The 24,953-nt window shown below is 40.8% G+C and overlaps 1 protein-coding gene across 2 annotated transcripts in view; it reads right to left on the bottom strand.

The window, feature by feature from the left end:
* Positions 1-24,953, bottom strand: part of LOC122564566 (importin subunit alpha-7) — an 86,993-nt gene that overhangs the window by 61,037 nt on the left and 1,003 nt on the right. Inside the window, exons 2-4 of one of the 2 annotated variants that reach the window (XM_043719656.1) lie at positions 15,758-15,891; positions 14,969-15,064; positions 13,891-13,990 (exon numbers count right to left, since the gene is read on the bottom strand). In XM_043719656.1, coding sequence (XP_043575591.1) covers positions 13,891-13,990; positions 14,969-15,064; positions 15,758-15,856 — 295 coding nt within the window. In that variant the 5' untranslated portion in view covers positions 15,857-15,891. Of the gene's footprint in view, positions 1-13,890; positions 13,991-14,968; positions 15,065-15,757; positions 16,062-24,953 lie in introns of those variants that run through there. The other variant, XM_043719655.1, reaches the window with a different exon arrangement.

Below are 24,953 nucleotides of genomic sequence, written 5' to 3'. Positions count from 1 at the left end.
AGCCTGAACAAGATACCTATCTGAATGTCAGGCAAATTGGGAAACTTTGCATACTTTGAAAAGTCTTCAACTTTGAGACAACTTCCAGAGTAGTGGGGCTTGATTTCCAGCACTGTAACACTGGGTGCTTTTCTCAAAATGTTAAAAATGGGAATAAGAGTGTGGTCCTTTTAGTTTTGCTTGTAAATCCATTTATCTTCTCTCTCCTGCTCTAACAAGATGCTGCTTCAAATGTAGTTCTGTCTGTATTCAGATAATTTCACTGTCTTTCAAAGCTGGGTAACACAGTCTTTCATCTCCCAACATATGATACAATTGAAGTAGTGGGAAATTTGGTTGTTTCTAAAATATCCTGTGGCTAAATTCAGCTCTACTCCATTTACAAATTTGCTGATGATACCACCATAGTGGGTCAGATCTCAAAACAATGACATGCCAGAGTACAAGAAAGAGATGGACATCTTAGTGGCATGGTGTAAAGATAGCAATCTCTTCCTTAATGTCAGCAAAATGAAGGAGTAGGTCACTGACCTCAGAACGTTGAATGGAGGACATGTCCCTGTATCAATAGTGCTGAGGTGGAGGTGGAGGTGGAGGTGGTCGAGAACTTCAAGCTCTAGGAATAAATATCATCCACAATCTATCCTGCTCCATTCACGTCGATGCTACAGTCAAAAAGCACATCCAACATCTCTGTTCCTCAGAAGGCTGAGGAAATTCAGTATGTCCACAATGTCTCCTCCCAATTTTTATAGATGCACCATAAAAAGCAGCCTACCCAGATGCATTGCAGCTTGGTATGACAATTGCTCTAACCAAAACTGCAAAAAGTTACAGACAGTTGTGAATGCAGCCCAGTCCATCACAAAAAACAGCCAGTCTTCCATTGACTCAGTCTACACTTCCTGCTACGTCAACGTTTTCAACTTTTTCCCTGCTATTATCAGACTTCTACACAGACCTTGTATATGTTTGAATTGATCTTTCTCTGCACTTCTCTGTAGCTGTAACACCATATTCCACATTCTGTTCTATTACCCCGATGTATTTACGTAAGGTATGATTTGGAGTCAGAGAGTTATCGAGCCATACAGCATGGAAACAGATCCTTCAGTCCAACTCATCTGCACCAACTAGACATCCCAATCTGACTTAGCCCCATGTGCCAAAATTTGGCACTTATCCCTCCAACCCATCCTTTCAAATACGCATCTAGATGTCTTTTAAATTTTGTAATTGTACCCCCAACTCCACCACTTTCTCTGGCAACTCATTCATACATGCACCACCCTGTGTGAAAAAGTTACTGTTCAGGTCCTTTTTAAATCTTTCCCCTTTCACCTTAAACTTATGTCTGGTTAGCAAGCAAAATAATACTTTTCATTGTACCTTGGTACATGTGACAATAATAAACCAAATCAAATGGCCTAGCATGCCACTCAGTTACAACATTCCCTCTAGACTGCACAGATGTGTGGTTGCACACAGGTTGGCATGCTGACATGTAGCCTTCCAGTCTTAGACCTCTGGAGGTCAGCATAGAAGGAAAAATAGACAGAACGTAACTAGTTGCATCAAACTGCTAAAAAGTCTCAGAAAAGGAATGAAACTGTTGATTGAGTAGACGGATGGAATGATAATCGGTCAAGTTGGATTTGGCCAGCGTTTTGTGTACACAACAGAAGTCCATAAGAAATAGATGATTCTACCTCAAGCCTGGTCCACCATTCAATAGGATCATGGCTGTTTCAATACTCTTCACGTCCATTTTCCTACTCTTTCCCCATAACCCATGATTCGCTTACTGATCAAGAATCTGTATATCTCAGTCTTAAATATACATAAGGACTTCTTACCAGAGAGAGCTGTGGGGTATAGTTCCAAAGACGCTCAACAGTCTGAGAGAAGAAATTCTTCCTTATCTAGGTCTTAAATTGGCTGCCCTTAATTCTGAGATGACGCTATTTGGTCCTATACTCTCCCATAAGGGAAAATGTACCCTACAAGTCCCTTAAGAATCCTGTATGTTTCAATGAGATCACTTCTCAATTCCAATGAATAGAGACTTGATATGTTTAACCTGCTCATAGAACAATCCCTCCCTACCAGTGATCATCCAAGTGAATCTTCTCTGAACTGCCTCCACTGAAATACCTTTTCTTAAATAAGGGGACCAAAACTGCTCAAGATGCTCCATTTTTTGCAGAGCGGCAAGGAGAGAGGGCAGAGAGAAGAGAGGGCTGCCAGGAAGGGTAAGCATTCCCACTTAAAAAAGGGACTTACCTAGAGAGTCGGGCTTCCATTTTTTTACAAAGCGGTGAGCAGTGAGGTCAGAGAGAAGCAAGGGCTGCCTGGAAGGGCAAGTGATTTTTTTTTAAAGTAGGTGAGAGTTAAACCTGAGACCCTAAATCGTATAGGCCTCCCTCCCACCCAACTCCTCAAACCTTAATAAGAGTCTGTAAACTCGATAAGTTCTTCAGGTTTTCTTTTCTTTTTTCCCTCTTCCTTGTTTAGTCCATTGTGGGCTTTTAGATTAGTGGGATATGGCTGAAAAAGGCAGTTGCATGTTCCTCCTGCAGAATGTGGCAGGTGAGAGACATGACACATGTCTCCACTGGCCTCATCTGCGGGACATGAACCCAATTCCAGCTCCTCGAAAACCAAGTTAGGAAACTGGAGCTGGATGAACTGCAGATCATCTGGGAGGCTGAGGGGAACATTGAGAGGATGTACAGGGAAATGTCACTTCTCAGACACAGGATAAGAACAGCTGGGTTACACAGTCAAGAGGAGGAAAGGGAACTGACAGACAGAGCAGGGATCCCCTGTGACTGTTCCCCTCAGTAATAAGTATACCGTTTTGGATACTGCTGGCAGGGACAGCCTACCACGGGAAAGCCATAGTTGTCAGGCCTCTGGAACTGAGCATAGCACTGTGGCTCAGAAGGGAAGGGGGGGAGAATAGAAAAGCGCTAGTGGTAGGTGACTCAATAGGTAGACGGATTGACAGGAGACCTTGTGGTCAGGAATGGGATTCCTGGAAGGTATGTTGCCTCCCCGGTTCCAGGGTCTGGGATGTCACTGACCAGGTTTACAAGATTCTGAAGAGGCAGGGTGAACAGCCAGAAATCGTAATACATATTGGTACCAATGACATAGCCAGAAAAGGGACTGAGCATCTGAAAAGTGACTACAGAGAGCTAGGTTGGAAGCTGAAGTGCAGGATGAATAATGTTCTCAGGTTTGCTACCAGTGCCATGACATAGTGAGGTGAGGAACAGGCAGTGAGTGCAGCTTAACACATGGCTGTGCAGTTGATGCAGGAGGGAGAGCTTCAGATATTTGGACCATTGGGATGCCTTCTGGGGAAGATGGGACCAGTTGATGAAGGATGGGTTGCACCTGAACTGGAGGGGCACAAATGTCCCGGGTAGGAGATTTGCTCCTGTGGTTCGGGAGGGTTTAAACTAGTTTGGCAGAGGATGGGAACCAGAGATACATATCTGAGAGGCGGGCAGTTGTAGATAGGGTAGTGACAGGATGTAGTGAATCTATCAGGGAGGTTTTTCATGTGATGAAACAAAGGGATCGATCAAGTTGTGTCTGCTTTAACGCAAGGAGTGACCGAAATAAGAGTGATGAACTTAGAGCGTGGATCAGTACTTGGGACTATGATATTGTGGCCATAACTGAGACTTGGGTTTCACAGGGATAGGGATGGTTGCTAGATGTTCCAAGGTTTAGAACATTTAAAAAGAACAAGGAGGGGGGAGAAAAAGAGGAGGCGGTATAGCATTGCTAGTCAGAGAGTGCGTCACAACTACAGAAATGAAGGTTGTCGAGGAAGGTTTGCCTACTGAGTTAGTATGGGTGTAAGTTAGGAACAGCAAGGGAGCATCCACCTCATTGGAGGTTTTCTACAGACCCCCTTCTAGCAGTAGGGAGATCGAAGAATTCATAGATTTGCATTTTTCCAAAATCTGCCAATGTAGCAGGGTTGTTGTTATGGGTGACTTCAACTTTCCCAATATTGACTGGATCCTCCTTAGTGCAGATGGTTTGGATGGAGCCGTTTTTGTCAGGTGTGTTCTGGAGGGTTTCCTTACTCAGTATGTAGACAGACCGATGAGGGGAGAGGCCAATTTGGATTTGGTGCTCGGCAATGAGCCAGGACAGGTGTCAGATCTCGCGGTGGGAGAACACTTTGGTGACAGTGACCACAACTACCTCAAATTTACCATCACCATGGAGAGGGAAAGCAGTTACCATGGGAAGATATTTAATTGGAAAAAAGGAAATTATGACACTATCAGACAACAGTTGGAAAGTACAGAGTGGGAGCTATTGATCCACAAAAAGGGCACAGCAGACATGTGGAAACTGGTTAAGAAGCAGTTGTTGCAAATGATGCACAAATCTGGTCCTCTGAGACAGGCAAGGGATTAAGGAGCCTGGGATGATGAGAACAGAGGAGCTTCACATCAAAAGGAAGAAGGCAGCGTATGTAAGGTGGAGGAAGCAAGGATCTCGATCAGCTTTAGAAGATTACAGGCTTACTAGAAAGGAGCTCAAAAATGGATTGAGGAGAGTCAGGAGGGAGCACAATAAAGGCTTAGCTGGAAGGATTAGGGAGAATCCAAAAGCATTTTATTCATATTTGAGGAATAAGAGAATGATCAGGGAGAAGGTAGGGCCGGTCAGGGATAGCGTATGGAACTTGTGCGTGGAGTCTCCCTCCTGCACCATCCCTGAAGCCACGCATTTAATTGTTCTCTCTCCCTATTCCTCGAATCTCTATCACGTGGGATAATTTAGGGGAAGCCCTAAATTAGTTTTTTGCTTTGGTTTTCATTAGGGAAAGGGACCTTGTTGTGAATGAGAACTTTGAGGTGCTGGGAAACAGGCTTGAACACATCGAGATTGAGCAAGTTGATATGCTGGAAATTTTGACAACATTAAGATTTATCAGTCCCCAGGGCCAGACCAGATTTATCCAAGTTTGCTCCGAGAAGCGAGAAAGGAGATGGCTAAGCTTCTGGCCAAGATCTTTGCTTCCTCTCTCTCCATGGACATTGTACTGGAAGATTGAAGGGAGGTGAATGTTGTTCCTCTTTTCAAGAAGGGTAATAGGGAAATCCCTGGCAATTACAGACCAGTCAGTCTTACGTCTGTGGTCAGCAAGGTTTTGGAAAGAATTCTGAGGGATAGAATTTATGACTATTTGGAAATAGTATAGCATGATTAAAAGCAATCAGCATGGCTTTGTGAGGCGCAGGTCATGCCTCACAAATCTTACTCAGTTCTTTGAGGAGGTGATGAGACAGGTTGAGACAGGAAGTGGATGGGGTGTATATGGACTTCAGCGAGACCTTTGATAAGTTTCCTCAAAGTAGGCTCATTCATAAAGTCAGGAGGTATGGGATACAGGGAGATTTGGCTCTCTTGATTCAGAATTGGTTGGCTGACAGAAGGCAGAGAGTGGTTGTAGATGGAAAGTATTCTGCCTGGAGGTCAGTGGTGAGTGGTGTCCCGCAGGGTTCTGTTCTTGGGTCTCTGCTCTGTAATTTTTATAAATAACTTGGAGGAGGTGGTTGAGGGGTCAGTTAGTAAATTTGCAGATGACACAAAGGTTGGAAGTGCAGTTGATAGTATCAAGAGCTGTTGCAGGTTGCAGCGTGACATAGGTAAAAACAATGACTGCAGATGCTGGAAACCAGATTCTGGATTAGTGGTGCTGGAAGAGCACAGCAATTCAGGCAGCATCCGAGGAGCAGTAAAATCGACGTTTCGGGCAAAAGCCCTTCATCAGGAATAAAGCACCACTAATCCATATAGACAGGATGCAGAGCTAGGCTGAAAAATGGCAGATGGAGTTCAACCTGGATAAATGTGAAGTGATGCATTTTAGAAGGTTGAACTTGAATGCTGAATATAGGATTAAAGACAGGATTCTTGGCAGTGTGGAGGAACAGTGGGATCATGGTGCTCAAGTGCACAGATCCCTCAAAGTTGTCACCCAAGTGAATAAGGTTGTTAAGAAAGCATATGGTGTTTTGGCTTTCATTAATAGGGGAATCAAGTTTAAGAGACGCAAGGTTTTGCTGTAATTCTACAAAACCCTGGTGAGACCAATATTGGAATATTGTGTCCTGTACTGGTCACCCTGTTATAAGAAAGAGGCAGAGGCTTTGCAGAGAGTGCAGAGGCTTTGCAGAGAGTGCAAAGATAGTTTCCCAGGTTGCTGCCTGGACTGGAGGACTTGTCTTACGAAGAGAGGTTGACTAAGCTCAGATATTTCTCTCTGGAGAGAAGGAGGAAGAGAGGTGACCTGATCAAGGTGTACAAGGTAATGAGAGGCATGGATAGAGTTGATAGCCAGAGACTTTTCCCAGGGCAGGATTGACTGCCATGACGGATCATAGTTTTAAGGTGTTAGGAGGAAGGTATAGAGATGTCAGAGGTCGGTTCTTTATGCAGAGTCGTGAACACATGGAATGCGCTGCCAGCGGTGGTGGTGAAAGCAGAGTCATTATGGACATTTAAGCGACTGCTGGACATGCACATGGACAGCAGTGAATTGAGGATGCATAGGTTAGGTTATTTTAGATTAGATTAGATTAGATTAGATTAGACTCCCTACAGTGCGGAAACAGGCCCTTCGGTCCAACAAGTCCATACCGACCCTCCGAAGACCCATTCACCTACTCCCTACTAATACACCTATCACTATGGGCAATTTAGCATGGCCAATTCACCTGACCAGCACATCTTTGGACTGTGGGAGGAAACTGGAGCACCCGGAGGAAACTCACGCAAACACAGGGAGAACGTGCAAACTCCACACAGACAGTTGCCTGAGGCTGGAATCGAACCCGGGTCCCTGGCGCTGTGAGACAGCAGTGCTAACCACTGAGCCGCTCCTCAGCACAACATCGTGGGCCGAAGGGCCTGTACTGTGCTGTACTTTACTATGTGTGGCCTCATCAAATCTTGGATGAAATGAGGACTGTAGATGCTGTAGATCAGAATTGAAAGATGTGGCACTGGAAAAGCATAGCAGGTCAGGCAGCATTCAAACAGCATTCGGGCATAAGCCCTTCATCATGAATGTGGGCGGTAGGTGAGCTTAGACTGGGGGTGGGGAGGGACGTAGCTGGGAAGGTGATAGGTAGGTGCAGGTGGGGTGTGATGATGATAGGTCAAGGTAAAGGGTGGAGCAGTTAGGTGGGAAGGGAGATGGACAAGTAGGACAGTTGAAGAGAACAGTACGGAGTTGCAGGGTGGAAGGGGGAGGAGGAAACTGGTGGAATCAATGTCAATGCTGTATGGTTGGAGGGTCAAGGCGGAAGATGAGGTGCCGGGTGGCTAGGCTTTGGTGGTGGTGGAGGAGGCCCAGGTCTTGCATGTTCTTGGCTGAGTGTAAGGGGGAATTGTAGTGGTTGGCCACAGGGCGGTGGAGTTGTTTGGTGCAGGTGTCCGACAGGTCTTCTCTGAAACGTTAAGCAAGTTGGTGTCCTGTCTCCCCAGTGTAGGGGAGACCACATTGAGGGCAACAGACATAGTAGATGAGGTGTTTGGATGTGCAGAAAAATCTGTCGGATGTGGAAGGATCCTTTGGGACCTTGGATAGAGGTGGGGGGAGGTCTGGGCACAGATTTCACACCTCTTGCGGCAGCAAGGGAACGGTGCCAAGAATGGAGGGTGGATTGGTGGGGGACGTGGACCTAACGAGGGAATTACGGATCGAATGGTCTCAGCAGAATGCTGATGGGATGGCGAGGAAAACAATAATTGCTAGTCCAACCTGCAAAGCCCACATCCCCTCAATGAATAACAAAAAAATTAAAACAGAAGATGCAACCTTTTGGCACTGACTTGTTTCATTAATTTATGTACAGATGTCTTTGTTTATTCCATGTATCTCAATCACAGCAACAATTTTAGGTCAGCGAGTATCCATTTTTCAAACATGGTTTTAGTCCAAAGGCATCCAGCATAACATTGAAATGACTGATGTTAAAATTTGAAAGTGATAAATGTGGACTATCATAACACTACTAAAGCAGTGACATTCACTATCTAGAAGGAAAAAGGAGAACTGAATTGTGGCAAAACTGGGGATAGGCAATCACCATTGCCCATGCACAGCAAAGAATTCTGGAACCGAAATCAATGCTGACACTAGTTGGAGCGGCTGCACATGTGCATATTCGTGCAGTTTACAGACAATTTTCTAGGCAATTAATGCTGGCGTTTCCAGCAAGACCCATATTCCATGAATAAAATAAGGAACTGGCTGGAGACTTCACAAGGATGCAAAAGGCTGCCCTCTTACTGTAAGTGAATATGTTCTGACGAATACAAAGATTAGTTACAAAAGAATGCTTTCTTCCCCCCTTTCTCTACATTAAGTTAATCATGGAATGTAATTTATTAAACTATATTAAATTATCATGCATTATTCAAGAATTAATATCTATTTGCAATAATTGAATAACAGCAATCATTTATATTTAGAATTGTGAAAGTTGGTTCATTTGGAGCATTGAAAAGATACCTGGACCTTATTTTTAAAATTCACTGAAGGCACATTATAGGACACTTGATAAAAAAAAGTTACTGAAAGCCATGTGACTTAAGTTAACGACTTGGATTCACTGGAAGTCACATGTCTGAGTTTATGATTGTCAGAAATGTGGCTTTATGGTACCGCTTGGAGTTGAGCTGGGGCGCAGTCTGTGAAGAGATAAGACCCCCAAGCTCAGTCTTTGCTAAATTTCTGAGAAACCCTTAAGTATCCTGTCCAAGAACTGAAAAATAAAATCAAAACAACTACTCTTCCTGAAAAACGGTTAAGAGGACTTCATCTAGACATTGCCTGAATGAACTATACTTGAAGAGCACAGTGACAACAGTCTGTGTTCTAGCAGTCAAGATTAGAGTGGTGCTGAAAAAGCACAGCAGGTCAGGTAGCATCCGAGGAGCAGGATAATCAACGATTCGGGCAAAAGCCCTTCATCACGAATGGCCTCATTCCTGATGAAGGACTTTTGCCCAAAACGTCGATTATCCTGCTTCTCGGATGCTGCCTGACCTGCTGTGCTTTTTCAGCACCACTCTGATCTTGATTCTGATCTCCAGCGTCTGCAGTCCTCACTTTTGCCTGTGTTCTAGCAGTGCCCATCTAAGTGTACCAGGACGCTGGACTGAAAGCTCTGAAACATTTCATTTACTTTTATTCTCCAAGATTAACAACTGTTTTGGCCAGTGTTCATTTCTGCAGAGACAGTTCCTTTAAATTTTCTTCTAACATGCGTTTGTGCATACATCAATTGGGTTATTTAGAAGTACAAATGTTTAAATTTTCACATTTCAAGCTCTAAATTAATCAGCTGTATTAGTATTAAAATTGCATATTTGTCAAATAAGGCTTGTTTTTATAACAATTTTGCTGTTAAGATACTTGGCTAATATATCTTATTACAACTTGTTCCGCTGTAACGCGCATTTGTTAATGTGAATTCGCTGTAACATGGTTGACAACCGTAAAACACTATTTCTAAAGCACAAACTTTTAAAACATGTGGTGGCTGAAACATGATTAAATCGCCAACACTTAAAGCACTGTTTCTAAAGCATGATTTTTCTATAATGTGGGGTTGCATAAGAATACAACCATCATGTTACAGAAGAACTACCTGTACTCAGAACTTAATATCAAATATGTAAATAGCCAGGTCAGTAACTGGGTAAAACATTTAACTTTTTGTCACCCGTCGGGTAATGAGATTAGATAGAGAGACAGTGCACACTTCCAACCCGCTCATAACAGTGTTTTAACAAAGCAAACCTCAAGGCCATCCACATATGTTCACTGCAAAATAAAGGTAACAAATCGAATAAGAGCTTACAAATGGCAATTAAAAACTTGATAAAAAGTGCAAATGAAAGATCTTAAAACTAGTTGTAGGAATACAAAAGATGGAGGATTGAAGAAGAGTTTTCCAGCAAGTGATTTTAGGTGGCTGAAGGTAGGGGTCAGAAAATCAGAATGGGTAAAAGTGAGGAAATTTGAATTAAAAAAAGACCAAAGTCAGAGGAATTGAAACTTTTCTTCAGGGGCATTGTAGAGTTAAAGGAGATTAGAGAAAGGGAAGGGGAGAAAAAAAAAATGGGCATGACTGGTATGTGGGCAAGATTCAGGTAGAATTATGGTTGAACTAAAAAGTTTTCAGACATTGGAAAATGCGAAGCAGATTACGAGCGTAGAGGATATACAATTCCGACCCCACCCCAATCAAAACCTGCTGTTATTTCAGACAGACAAGTCAATTTGCACCTTTTTGTGGCTCTGGCAATTCGCTAGTGGTGAACATATTCATTTGTGTAATAAAACTATGTATTAACTTTACATAGCGAACTTGCTGTGTTGTATAGAACAGAAAACACACTAGGACCATGTACATCAAAAAAAAATTGTTCCTTTGCCATTTAGGCCTGAAGCACATTACTTAGTGCAAGCTTGAATCTTCATTTATGTCTCCACATAGCATTGATAAGGTGCCAGATAAAAACATTACTCACAATGTAATAGCATATTATTTTGGGGCTGATATATGAGAGACAGGATTAGCTAACAGGAAACAGATTCTTGATAAACAGATAATATTTAGTTTAGCAAATTAATTAGTGGATCACCAAAGTAAACAATGAGTGGTGTCAACTATTTATACTCTTGATTAATGAAGGGACCAAATGTTTGCAGCTAATTTGTGGACAGTACAAAAGACAGAAAATAAAACAAGTTGAGAGAAGGATACAAAGAGTCTGAAAAATGAATGTAGACTGGTTAAGTGAGCGTACAGAAGTATAAACTGGGAAAATTTGATTGTATTTTAGTAGGAAGAATAGAAAAGCAAATTATTTTATAGGAGAGATACTGCAGAATACTACAATCCAGAGGCATCTAGATGCTTTCATATTTGAATACAGGTCGCTCTGTTATAACACATTTTCCCTTAATGCAAATTCGCTGCAATGCGATTGATGAATTGGGGACACTGTTTTTAAACAGCGAACGTTTAAAATGTATGCTGGCTGTAACATGATTACACTACTAACACATTAAGCGCTGCTTCTAAAGCGCGATTTTTTTTATAATGCGGGGTTGCACAAGAGCGCAACCTTCATCATTCATATAAATGATTTGGACGTGAACATAGGAGGTATAGTTAGTAAGTTTGCAGATGAAACTAAAATTTGAGGTATAATGGACAGTGAAGAAGGTTACCTCTGAGTACAATGGGATCGTAATCAGATGAGCCAATGGGCTGAGGAGTGGCTGATGGAGTTTTATTTAGATAAATGGGAGGTGTTGCATTTTGGAAAGGCAAATCAGGACAGAAATTACATACTTAATAGTAAGTTCCTGGGGAGAGTTGCTGAAGAAAGAGACCTTGGAGTGCAGGTTCACAGTTCCTTGAAAGTCAAGTCGCAGGTAGACAGGATAGTGAAGGTGGCATTTGGCATGCTTGCCTTTATTGGTCGGAATGTCAAGTATAGGAGTTGGGAGGTCATATTGCAGCTCTACAGGACATTGGTTCAGCCACTTTTGGAATACTGTGTACAGTTCTGGTCTCCCTCCTAACGGAATGAAGTTGTGAAACTTGAAAGGGTTCAGAAAAGATTTATAAGGATGTTGCCAAGTTTGGAGGGTTTGAGTCACAGGGAGAGGCTGTTTTCCCTGGAGCTTCAGAGGCTGAGGGGTGACCTTAAAAAGGTTTATAAAGTCATGAGGTGCATGAATAAAGTAAATATACAGGGTCTTTTGCCTGTGGTCGAGGAGTCGAAAACTAGAGGGCATAGGTTAAGGTGAGAAGGGAACAATTTAAAAGGGACCTAAGGGGCAACTTTTTCACACAGAGGGTAGTGTGTGAATGGAATGAACTGCCAGAGGAAGTGGAGGCGGCTGGTACAATTACAACATTTCAAAGGCTTCTGGATGGGATTAAAGGGATATGGGCCAAGTGCTGGCAAATGGGACTAAAGTAGTTTTGGATATCTGGTCGGCATGGATAAGTTGGACCTAAGGGTCTGTTTCCATGCTGTACTTTTCTATGACTCTATAACTACCTGTATGAAAATTTAGGACACACTTACATTAAGAAATTAGGAATGGAACTTGAAAAAGGAAAAGGACTATAGAGTGTAAAGAAGCTTTGCTTCAACTGGGCAGTACATTGGTATGCGAATCCTCTTGCAAGGATGCCTGCCTTGAAGAATTTTTCCTCCTCTCTCTACAAGAATCTCAGGGAGTCCCTCTCCCACTGCAACTCCCAGTCATTTACTGTACTCTATGCTACTTTCTCCCCACCCCCACCCTCCTCTAGCTTATCTCTCCACGCTTCGGGCTCTCTGCCTTTATTCCTGATGAAGGGCTTTTGCCCGAAATGTCGATTTTACTGCTCCTCGGATGCTGCCTGAACTGCTGTGCTCTTCCAGCACCACTAATCCAGAATCTGGTTTCCAGCATCTGCAGTCATTATTTTTACCTAGTACATTGGTATGACTGACTGAAGAAAGTATTGCTTCACAGGCATATATCCTAAGAAGGTGGCATGATGGCTCAGTGGATAGCACTGCTGTCTCACAGCACCAGGGATCCCAATTTGATTCGAAATTCAGGCAATTGTTTGGAATTTGGTCATGCTCTCAGCGTCTGTGTGGCTTTCCACAGGATGCTCTGGTGTCCTCCTACAACCCAAAGTGGTGCAGTTTTGGTGTACTGGCCATGTTAAATTGCCAGGGATATGCAGGCTGGGCAGATTAGCCATGGGATAGGGTGGGTCTGGGTGGGATGCTCTTCAGAGGGTCAGTGTAGGACTCAATTGGCTAAATAGCCTGCTTCTGCACTGTTGGGATTCTATGATTTATGAGAAGTCCAACCAGATGGAATCCTGGGATGAAGATTTTCTTTAATGATGAAAGAGTTGGGTCTGTACTCATTTGAAAGAGTGAGAGATTGCCTTATTAGAACAAATAAGATTCTGACCAAGTTTGATAGAGTAGGAACAGAGGTTAGTCAGATTTGGTGATCTATAGGGCACAGTTTAAAAAAGTAAGGAATCTCCTATTTAAAGACAGACTAGGAGAAATTTCATCCTCTAGAGGGTATCTGGCCTTTCGAATTCTCTTCCACAGAGAGCAGTAGTGGCTGAATTATTGGATAAATTCAAAGTGGGGTTCGACAGATCTTTATCTACTGTGGAGTCAGGATTATGAGCAGCAGGTTGAAAGAAGTGAAATTAAGGCCACAGTCAGTTCACTTATGATCTTATTAAAATGGTAGAGCAGTTTTGATGGCCAGAGGATTGTTTTAATGATATGGGTTCTGGAGTATTTGCTACAATCCATGTGCAATCAAGAACTGCATTCAAGTGTTAGAAGTGACAAAATGCATTTCAAATTTTTATATGATTGAGAGAAAATGAAATTATGGAATGAGTTTTGTAATGTTAGTGTAAGGAACCTACATTAATGAAGGGCTGGAAGGGCTTTCGCCTCCACAATATATCTCTTATGATTATGAAAACTGCCATTTCAGAAGAAAAGTGATGTTTGACTTACAATACTTTGGACAATAATAATACATGTGGCATGGCTAGAAATACGTGAATTTGTGTGTGCTCCTTCAATCTTCTATGAAGTGCCATTATTAATTTTGGTCCGTCAATACAAACAATCAAATTAAATTTAGCCAGCCTTCCACTCTTAAATGCCTTAAAAGGGCAGATAATCATTTTGTAGGGGACACTGCCCTGCAACTATCATTCATTTAGCAATTTTTGACCTCATCCATGTTTCCTTCAGTTTTCAGTGAAGTTTAATTACCTTTGGAAAGCAATTTTCGAAATTTTTGAGTGGTAGCTAGCTGCTGCTCAGTATCATCAGAGAAAAGCATCTGTACCATTTCCCTTGTGATCACACCCTCCTGAATTGAAAATACAATTTAGAAGATACAAATAGTACAATTTCTTTCGTAACAATCCAGAAAGACATAAATGTTCACAGGAAAGTAATTTTAGTGATACAATAAGAAAAGTTTTGGATGCTGGAAATCTACAGTAAGAGAAAATGCTAGATATACTCAACAGATCTGGCAGCATCTGTGAGGAGTAAAAACCAAAGTTAACAGTTCAGACCTAAAATATCAACTCCGTTATTTTACTCCACAGATGCTGGCAGACATCCTGAGTATTTCCAACATGTTTTATTTTTACAACTATAAAGCCTTGCAAGGTTGGATTTGCATCCAGCTGGGCACTGAAAAAATATGAAGGACAGAAACTCCAAATAAAGCAGTTCACCAAGAAACATGGCTGACACAATTCAAGCATTATGAATATGTTTTAACCATTTATTTGAATTCAATTGCATCAATTTGGAATTTTAAGAAAACAAAAACATAACTAATCAGTATAAATTTCAATATTTTACCATTATCTCTTAATACAAACATGCTTTTAAATCATGACTCTTCCCAGATTAATTTAAATTGTTCAAACACTAGTGTCACCATTTCTTAATGCTTGCCTTTATTTTTAGTTGAATAAAGAAATGACATTTACAGCACAAATGTTGCACTTTTAAAGTCAGTGTTGAGGAGATTTGATGGTGGTGGACATATTGATGGATGGACTTAGGAGATACTCTAAAGTCTTATGTAGATCACTCATAGCACTGAGATTTCCTTCTTTAAAGGAAACATTATTGAGTGACAACAACTGTTTTGATTGTCATTTCTTCATGCATTAGTCTACAAATTACAAAATCTATTGAACTCAATTTCCCAATTTTCCTTTTGCACTCAAAGTTGTTAATTCAAAATTCTTAACTTTACCATGAAACTACTGTTTAAACAAACTGGAATGATCCATTAACACTGAGTCATTCATCACATAGCTCCTACCCCTGCTGCAGTTGAACTGACATATGAATCCATGAGAGGGCTTTCAAATAAGGCTGATTCTTCATTTATAAGCTCCACATTTCTCCTTTTAAATAGCTGGAAAAGAGCAGTACTTTGCATCAGAATTCTAATATTGCTCATTTTTCCATAAAATAACCATTTTATAATCAACAATTAAACTGTGGACATTCCATAAATGGTTTGATAACCTCGTGTTATCCAAAATGGTTACACAGTAAATAAAAGTATGCGATAATTTTCAAAAGAATGATGTAACAGTTTCAAAAAGCAGTCCAGAATCCCAAGAACATCTCAACTATCGTGTACAACGTTCTTCTGTTTCATTTTGTAAATAAGCTGTAGGCAATAATAATGCCAACTGTAATTAGATTAAAGAACAGTTTTAAAAAATATTGTTTCTTACTGAGTAGGAAATACTAAACTAATCATGACATCTTAGATTTTTGGAATCAATGAACTGTTATGCAGTGCCATGTCACATTTTATGCCATCTTACAAGTACTTTAAGAATCAAGTGATTTCAAAAGTAATTGATTACTGTTATATCTGCAAAAACAGGAGTCAACTTTCTTCACAAACAAAAAAAATTAATAATTGGATTGTACACTTGCCTATTCTTCCGAGACATTTTTGGGTGGTAGAAGTCAATTTGTCACTGAACTCAAGGTTAAATTGCTGAGGTCCAATTAGCCAGCAATGTTCAAATTGGCTTGTTGTACTTTGAAACAGTTGGAAATAAAATGACTCAAACTAACAAAAGGTGCATACCTGTTGCTCTCGTTTTTGTTTCCTTAGCTGAATCCCTTCTTCCTCCCTTCTCCTACGCAATTCCTCAGGATTTAATGCCTTATTCTTATAACGATTCATTCTGCAATTATCTTTTGCTGGACTAGCCGTGGTTTCTATAGAGAAAAGTTTCATGCTTAAACAGTAAAATCCATCATTACAAAATTAGCATTGACAAATGTATGCGAGAATGCCATTACTGTACCCCCAAGTTTACTGTGGCAAATTCAGAATTATGCCTGCTGGAAAAATAACAATGCATCATCATAGCGAACATAGAGATAATTCAACAAAAAAAATACTTGTATTTTACCTTCAGCGTAGCAAAGCATCTCAGGGTGCTTCACAGAAGCAGTTTCAAAAGCAAAATTTGACAATGAGAAAGCAAAACAGCTAACTAAAAGAAACAAAGGCAGAAATTGCTGGAAAAGGTTGGTCAGTGAGGTAGGCTTTGAACACAGAAACATAAAACAATAGAAATTAGAAGGCAATTCTGCCCTTTGAGCATGTTCTGCCATTTAACATGATCATGACTGATCTTATCTTGGTCTCAAATCCACTTTCCTGCCTGTCCTCATAACCCTTTATTCAACTTTTCATCAAAAACATAAATATTTGTTTCTTGAATCTGTTGATTTATTCCACATTTCCAATGCACCCAGGGGGAGTGAGTTCCACAGATTCACAACCCTGAGAGAAGTAGGTTCAAAACTGAGATGAACAGAAACTACTTCTCTCATTCTATATCCATGACTTCTTGTTTGAGACTGTCCCCTCTAGCATTTTATATACCTCAATCAAATCCCCTTCGTTCTTCTGGAGGAGTATCTATGAATAGAAATGGAACGCCTTTTATGGTGCAATAAATAATGTCCCTACCTCTGGGCCAGAAAGTGTGGGTTCAAGTCCCACCTGCTCCAGGGATTAAAAGTATCTATCTCCTTGTAGACTCTGAACCTATCTCCAACCTCATTTTCCTGTTCAGTCTTTGAACTGATGGTATCCTAAATCCATGCCTATTTTTCCCATAATTCCATGTGCGAACTCCTCCAATCAGGATTCTATGGCCCTTTGTTGAACCAGAGGTTGGACAGCCATCTCATTATAGCAAAAGAGAAAGTAGTAGGAATGAAGTTCAGGTCGTTCTGATATAATGTGCATTTCATCAACGCGAGTTGGCTATAACGTGGAATTGTGGACGCTGTTTGGATTATGCGAACTTTCTCCTGAATGGGTTTAACGATTTGCAATAGTGATCTTCTTCAGCAACTTTCTATAGCTGTTTCCCAGAATATGATTTCCCATAGTGTGAGGGTGCAGAGGAAGACAACCATCATGTTATACTAGAATGCCCTGTAATCTGAGTTGAAGGACTTCACTAAAAAATGTATTGTAGGAAAATCAATTATTTTTCACAACATTTAGCAAACATATTAAATCTGAAGTACAGTTAATAAAATAACTGACAAGATAAGCAATGTAGTAAAAATTCAATGGCTCAGAATTTGCCAAATAATGTTATACGGAAAGAAACAGGAGAAAAGCAAAAGTGTATGTGTGGGCGAATGAGACAGAGCGTATGTGAGACCGAAAATGCCAGAGAGAGAGAGAAACACACACAGAGGCAGACAGACAGAGAATGCAAGAGAGAGAGAATGCGAGAGAGAGAACAAAATGCCATTTCTCAACCGTCAAGAAAATAAAGGATTAGTTTGATACAGATTTTCAATGGAAGATATTAAAAGTACAGAATATTATTTTCAATAAACAGCACAAATAAGGAATTGGAGTAAAGAAAATGGAAATAGACTAATCTAGTTTTTATTTAAAAATTGATTTCATTACATTAAGGAAATGTCTCTGTTACAATTTCTTTCAGCAAAGTTACAAGTAAGAACTTAGTAGGTATTCAATGATGAGTGAATTTTGAATCGATCTTGAAAAACCCATTCACCTTTCTGTAGCTGATACTGAGTTCATCTAAATGTGCAGGACAATAGGGTAAAGGTACAGTGTTTTACCCTATTGTATTGGGAAATGCAATCTGTCATAGCAAAACGCATTGACAGAATCTCACCAGACAAATTTGATTTATGTAAAGCTCCAGCCACTGCTATGTGTGCCTTTATAGCCTGAAATCAATACAACTCCTGCTGAAATTCAACAGCATTGTTTCTTTGTTCTGCTTTAATCAAAAACTGGAAAAAAAATAGTAGCAGTAAGTTGCCTGTCTTTATCTTCCCCATTGCCACCTTCCCTAATCCATGTGACCCTCAACTCCCTTCCAGATAAGAAATCTGATCAACTTATTATTGAATAAACTCAATGCCTCAGTCTCCACCACATTTTGGGCTAGATAATTCCAAAGATAATGCCTCACAGAAGATATTTATTCTCATGCTGCTGTAAATGGAACACATTTTTAAAATGTGCTCCATGCTTCTGGGCTACCCAGCAAGGAAACATATTCTCTCATTATATGTCAAATACACTCAAAGTCTTGTATGTTTCAATATTACTTCTCATTCTGAAGAAATATTTTATGCTATGCTTCCAGACCAGATTTCCAACTTTGGACAGGATCAGGGCAGGGACCTAAACTTATTGTTTAAAATACACATGACAATAAATCCCAATTACTGACTAATGGAATAAAGCCACAAAATTCTACAAAACAGAACAGGTTTTAACTGTACAGAAAACAGTTATGTAGAAAATCAACAATACTTAACTTTACAAAGGAGGATGCTGCTACTCAGGTCATTGAGAGGCGTGGCAACTGTCATTATAAGGGCTCAAAATTAATAAGCAAGTAGTCTTGAATAGATTGTTGGCACTTCAACTTGACAAGGCACCAAGCCAGATGAGATGCATCCAAGGATTGTGCAGGTAGTAAGGGTAGAAATTTCAGAGGCACTGGCCATGATCTCAGTCTTCCTTAGACTTGAGGTGCCAGAAAACTGGAGAATTGCAAACAATACAGCCTTGTTCAAGAAAGGATGTAAGGATGATCCCAGCAATTAGAAGCCAGTTGGTTTAACATCGGTGGTGGGGAAACTTCTAGATGTAATTATTCTGGATAAGATTAATAGTCATAAAGGCAAAGTTGGGTTGATTCGGAAAATTCAGCGCAACTTCTAAGAGTGAAATAGTGTTTAACTAATTTGCTGGAGTTTTCTGAAGAGATAACAGAAAGGGTTGATGAAAAAAATGCTATTTGATGTAGAAGGTGTTTGATACAGTGCCACACAACAAACTTGAGAGGATAAGATGTAGGTCATGAAATAAAATGGACAGTGGCAACTTGGCACAGAACTGGCTGTCTGAGGGGAAACAGAGACGGTCAATCTTCTGGACTAGAGAAAGGTTTGTTGTGGGGTCCCCCAATGGTTGGGATTGGGACCCTTACTTTTCCTAATTTGTATTAATGATCTGGATCTTTTTGTACAGAGAACAATTTCAAAGTTTGCAGATAGTATAAAACTTGGAAGACTTGTAAACTATGAAACGGACAGTGTGGAACTCAAAAGGACATTGACAAGTTAATGGAGTGGGCAGATAGGTGGCAAATGAGATTCAATACACAGAGACGTGTGAGATGATACAGTTTGTTCGGAACAAAATTGAAAGAAAATAAGGGGTACAGGAGCAGAGGTACCTGGGTGCATACATGCACAGATCATTACGGTGGCAGGACAGGTGCAGAGACCAATTAAAGCATATTGTGTTTTTGGTTTTATTAACTGGGCATATATTTTAAGAGCAGGGAGGTGATGTTGAACTTGTACAAAACACATTCGATTTCAGCTTGAGTATGGTGTACATTTGTGGGTGCCACATTATAGGAAAGGTTTGAATGCACTTGGACAGTGCAGAAGTGATTTGCAAGAATAATTCCAGGAATGAGAAACTTCAGTGAGGAGGATAGATTGAAGAAGTTGGGATGTTCTCCTTCGAAAGAAGAAAGCTGAGAGGTTTGACAGTTTTCAAAATCATGCTTGCACTGTATATAGTAAATAGGAGAAGCTGTTCCTACTCAAAAAGGAAAAAGAACAAGAGAGAACAGATTTAAAATGATGTGCAAACAAAGCAAGGGCAAAGTGAAAAAAAGCATTTTCACACAAGTAGGTAGGAAACAGCTGGTTCCGTTGAGGCATTCAAGAAGGTCTTGGATAGACAAGGTGTGCAAGGATATGGGAATACGCAGGATATTGGCACTAGGTAACAGAACTGGTGCAGGCTCAATGAGCTGAATGGATATGTTTTGCATTATTACAATTATGTGATTGTGATGCTAGATTAGATTAGATTCTCTACAATATGGAAACAGGCCTTAAGGCCCACACTGACCCTCCGAAGAGTAAGCCACCCAGACCCATTCCCCTACCCTATATTTACCACTGACTAATGCACCTAACATTATGGATAATTTAGGATGGCAAATTCACCTGACCTGCACATCTTTGGATTGTGGGAGGAAAACCACCGGAGCACCCGGAGGAAACCCACACAGACACGGGGAGAATGTGCAAACTCCACACAGACAGTTGCCCGAGAGAACAGAACTCCTGTGAGGCAGCAGTGCTAACCACTGAGCCACCGTGCTGCCCCTAGTGATATTCCTTTATCCAAAATTAACATGCAAATTATGATTGAACACAGAACAAACTGCATATTAAGAGACAGATTTAACCAAAACATCCCACATAATTTGCAGCAACTCACCTAGATGTCAATTTACATGGAGTCATAAACAAGCAATCTTTAAAAGTCAGTCTCCCTCAAGAAATTTAAGCTCTCTGCTTTTTTTAAGATCTAGTTTCTGATGGATCAGTAGGAGTGATGAAATATTGTCTTTATATTGAGTAGAGCACTTCTCCATAGTGTTGCGACTTTGAACAAGTTTCTGTGGGACACCAGGGTCATGAGAATTTGAGTTAAACAATCTACAACCTTATGGCCTGGCATATCAAGCCAGATGGTCAGTCCTGGATCAAAGAAAAGCACAGGAGAGAATACCATGAGCAGCAAAAGGCACACCTAAAAAGTGAGGTGTTAACCTGTTCGATCTACAAAACAAGACCACTTGAATGGTGAACAGCATAAGCAGCAAGTGATGGACATAGCTAAGTGATTCCACAAGCAATGGTTCAGATCTAAGCACTATAGTTCTGCCACATCTGGTTGCAAATGGTGGTGAACAATTAAACAACTCATGGGAGGAAGCGACTCCCATGACTGGGAGCACAACACACCAATGCAAAGGACAAGGCTGAAACATTTGCAAGAATATTAACCCAGAAGTGTTAGGAGGATGATCCATCTCAGCCTCCTCCAGAAGTCCCAGCATCAAAGATTTCAGTCTTCAGCCAGAGTCGAGAAGTGTGGCGCTGGAAAAGCACAACAGGTCAGACAGCATCTGAGGAGCAAGAAAGTTGATGTCTCACCAAAAATGGCGACTCTCTTGTGCTTTGGATGCTCCCAGACCTGCACTTTTCCAGCGCCACATTTTAAGACTCTTATCTCCAGCATTTACTGCCCTTTCTCCTTCAGCCCATTTGATTCAATCCACCATATCAAGAATTGAGTTGAGGAGTTGATACTACAAAGTCTATAGACCCTGTCAATATTCCAACAATAGTACTGAGGACCTGTGCCCCAGAACTTGCCATGTCACTAGTCAAGTTGTTTTAGTACAGCTACAACACTATTATCTGCCCAATATGGAAACTTGCCTAGGTATATCCTGCATGCTAAAAAGGTAGGATAAATCCAAACGAGTCCTTCACTGTCTCATCAGTCTACTACTGATCATCAAACAAAAATGATGGAAGGTGTCTTTAACAATGTGTTAAAAAAAGCACTTACCTAGTAATAGATTGTTTATTGACATTGTTTGGGTTCCACCAGGGCCACTCAATTCGTGACCTCAATACAGTCTTAGCTCAAACAATTGCCTGGACAGAGTAGACGTTGGAAAGAGGTTTCCATTGATTGGATAGACCAGGGGGAATACCATAGTAAAGGGAAAACCTTTTAGAGATAAGGAGAAAGTTCTTCAGCCAGAGAGAGTGGTGAATGTATAGAATTCATTGCCCCAGAAGGCAGTGGAGGCCAGGTTATCAAGTATATTTAAGACGGAGATAGATAGGTTTTTGAGGATCAAGAGTTATGGGGAGAAAGCAGGAGAATGGGGTTGAGAAACTTATCAGCTATGATTGAATGGTGGAGCAGACTAGGCTAAGCAGAATGGCCTAATTGCTGTTCCTATGTCTTATGGTCTGAGTAAATCTACTGTCATCTGGTATCGTCTCCAGATCCAAAACAATGTGGTTGACACACAACTGCCTTCTGACATGACCTAGCAAGTGGTAATTAGGGTTTGGTAGCAAATTCTGGCTCTACCAGTGACGCCTACATCCCATGAAAACAAAAAGAAATAAAGGAAAAAGATGGTTGGGAATGGTGCTGGTTAGGTAGCATATATGAAAATCTACACTGTGCCTTAGAATGATACTGTAACTTGGTAGCACATAGATGAAAATAGCAAAAGAACTGATCCTTGGATGATACCAGAGGCAAAAGTGCCAAAGCAGGAAGAAAATCCATTGCTAATAATTCTCTGGCTCTAATTAGACAGTAATACAAGTAATACAAGTAATAGTAGAGAGGCACTATGGAGATTTAACCATGTTGAACACTGCAGACGGGTCCAAAAGGACTATGGTTGCTAATTTACAATGGGCACAGTGAAATATTACAATCCTTGTGGTGACTGATTATCTTTTCAGTCAATTATGAAAAATGACAAGATAGCAAATTATGACTTTTACTATAATAAACATGTTAAAGGAATATTGCCTATACAATGTACAAGAGGTAGCTTGTACTCCAAACTACAGAAAGTGTCTATTTAACTTTTAGATATTTTAAATCAATCTGTTCAGACATGTTACAACAATGTCTGGGGTAGGTGGGACTTGAACCTGGACCTTCGAGCAGTTTGCCACAAAAGCTCTCCAATTTAACATTTAAAAAGGCCAAAAAACCCCTCATTGCTCACTGTGGCTCTCAAGTGTTGAAGAGTATGGTGATGGAAAAGCACTGCCTGTCAGGCAGCATCCGGGGAGCAGGAGAATTGATGTTTTGGGCATAAGCTCTTCATCAGGAATGAGGCTTGTGAGCCAAGAGGGCTGAAAGATAGGGGGGGGGAGGTGGCGGAGAAAGGAAGGGAAGAGAGAGGGAGGAAGAGACACTCAGGGGAAGGTATTTGGTAATGCGATAGGTAGATGAAGGTTGGGGTGAAGGTGATATGTCGGAAAGTGGAGCAGCTCCACTCTCCTCTCTTACCTATCACCTTCACCCCACATTCATCTACCTATCACATTCCCAGCTATCTTCCCCCCAGCCCCCTCCCATTTATCTCTCACCCCTTTGGCCCACAAGCCTCATTCCTGATGAAGGGCTTGTGCCCAGAAACGTCGATTCAACTGTGCTTTTCCAGCACCACACTCTTCAACTCTGATCTCCAGCATCTGCAGTACCCACTTTCCCCTGTGTCCCTCAACTGGACATTTCATTCTTCAGGAACCAGTCCAAAAGTTGTTCACAGCTGCAGATGACTGCTTGTTTTTCCAGCCAGTTATCCCTAGGCTGTCTTCTACAACAAGGGTGACCCCAGAGATCCTTTCACTCAACCAAAGCTAGGCAAATTTTAGAGATGCATAAATCCTTCCAAATTGTTTTCTCTACAATTTGAGCTCAAGCTCTCACCTGCATTTCCATTTCATTTATCCAAGGGATGTGGGCATTGCTGGTTAAAGAGCATTTATTCCCCATTCCTAACTGCTCTGGAAAAGATGGCAGCCAGTACACCTACAGTGCAGTGAAGCAAGGGAGTTCAATAATTTTGATCCAGCAACAGTGAAGGAACAGCAGAATGACTCCAAGTCACAATGGTGTGTGATTTGCAGGGGAACTTGCAGAGTGGTGGTGCTCTATGCATCTGTTGCCCTTGTCTTTCCAGGTTTTAGAAGGCATGGGCTTGGAAGATGCTATTGAAGGAGCCTTGGTGAAGAGCAATAGGTTACCTCTATCACTTTCTCATGAATCCTGCATACTGACCAATTGGTTCAGGGATATCTTAAGACAATCTGGTAAGCAATAGCTTTCTATGGTATGTTCCTTGCTAAAAGTCCAACTCCATGGCAATAACATCAGCCTTGTAATAAAGGTCAAGATACTGATTACCTATCTTATAAGCTCGCAACTCCATTTTATTTCGGAATAAAGAGACATTAAAAACCTAACGTTCCTAAGACCTCTCTGATAGTGTTGAAGGTTAACAGGTGTGAACATCCTACACCACAGCAAAAGCTCCCCTTTAACAACCAAATCACCCAAGTTTGTTGTGAAGCAGATTTCAGAGCAGGTCTCATGATTCCTTTAAATTAAACAGATAAATAACCTTTCAAATTCCATATTTGTGAGGCCTCACCATGCCAACAGAAGATTAGAAGTCATCACCAAACTGACAGGTTTCCAAAAACACTACTCAAAACTAAGAACTTTCCATAATTTGGAGATGTCGGTGTTGGACTGGGGTGTACAAAGTTAAAAAGCACACAACACCAGGTTATAGTCCAACAGGTTTAACTGGAAGCACTAGCTTTCGGAATGCTGCTTCTTCATCAGGTGGTTGTGGAGTACACAACTGTAAGACACAAAATTTATAGCAAAGGTTTACAGTGTGACGTAACCAAAATTATACATTGAAAAATACTTTGATTGTTTGTTAAGTCTCTCGTCTGTTAGAACGACCATGTTAGTTTCACTTCTTTCATATGCAACTTTATTTGAAAAGTTATATTCTCAGGTTAACTGTAACAATTGGTGTTATGTGATATGAAAGAAGTGAAACTAACATGGTCATTCTAACAGACAAGAGACTTAAACAATCAAGGTATTTTTCAATGTATAATTTGATTACATCACACTAAACTTTTGCTATAAATTCTGTGTCTTACAATTATGTACTCCACAATCATCTGATGAAGGAGCAGTGCTTAGAAAGCTAATGCTTCCAATTAAACCTGTTGGACTATAACCCGATGTTATGTGATTAAGAACTTTCCATGTATTTTAACAATGAATGTGCTAAACATAATATATTTAAATC

This window comes from Chiloscyllium plagiosum, chromosome 29 (genome assembly GCF_004010195.1).
Source record: "Chiloscyllium plagiosum isolate BGI_BamShark_2017 chromosome 29, ASM401019v2, whole genome shotgun sequence".
Taxonomy (NCBI): Eukaryota; Metazoa; Chordata; class Chondrichthyes; order Orectolobiformes; family Hemiscylliidae; genus Chiloscyllium; species Chiloscyllium plagiosum.
Note: the sequence above shows the minus strand (reverse complement) of the source record. Positions and strands in the feature narration are given on the sequence as shown.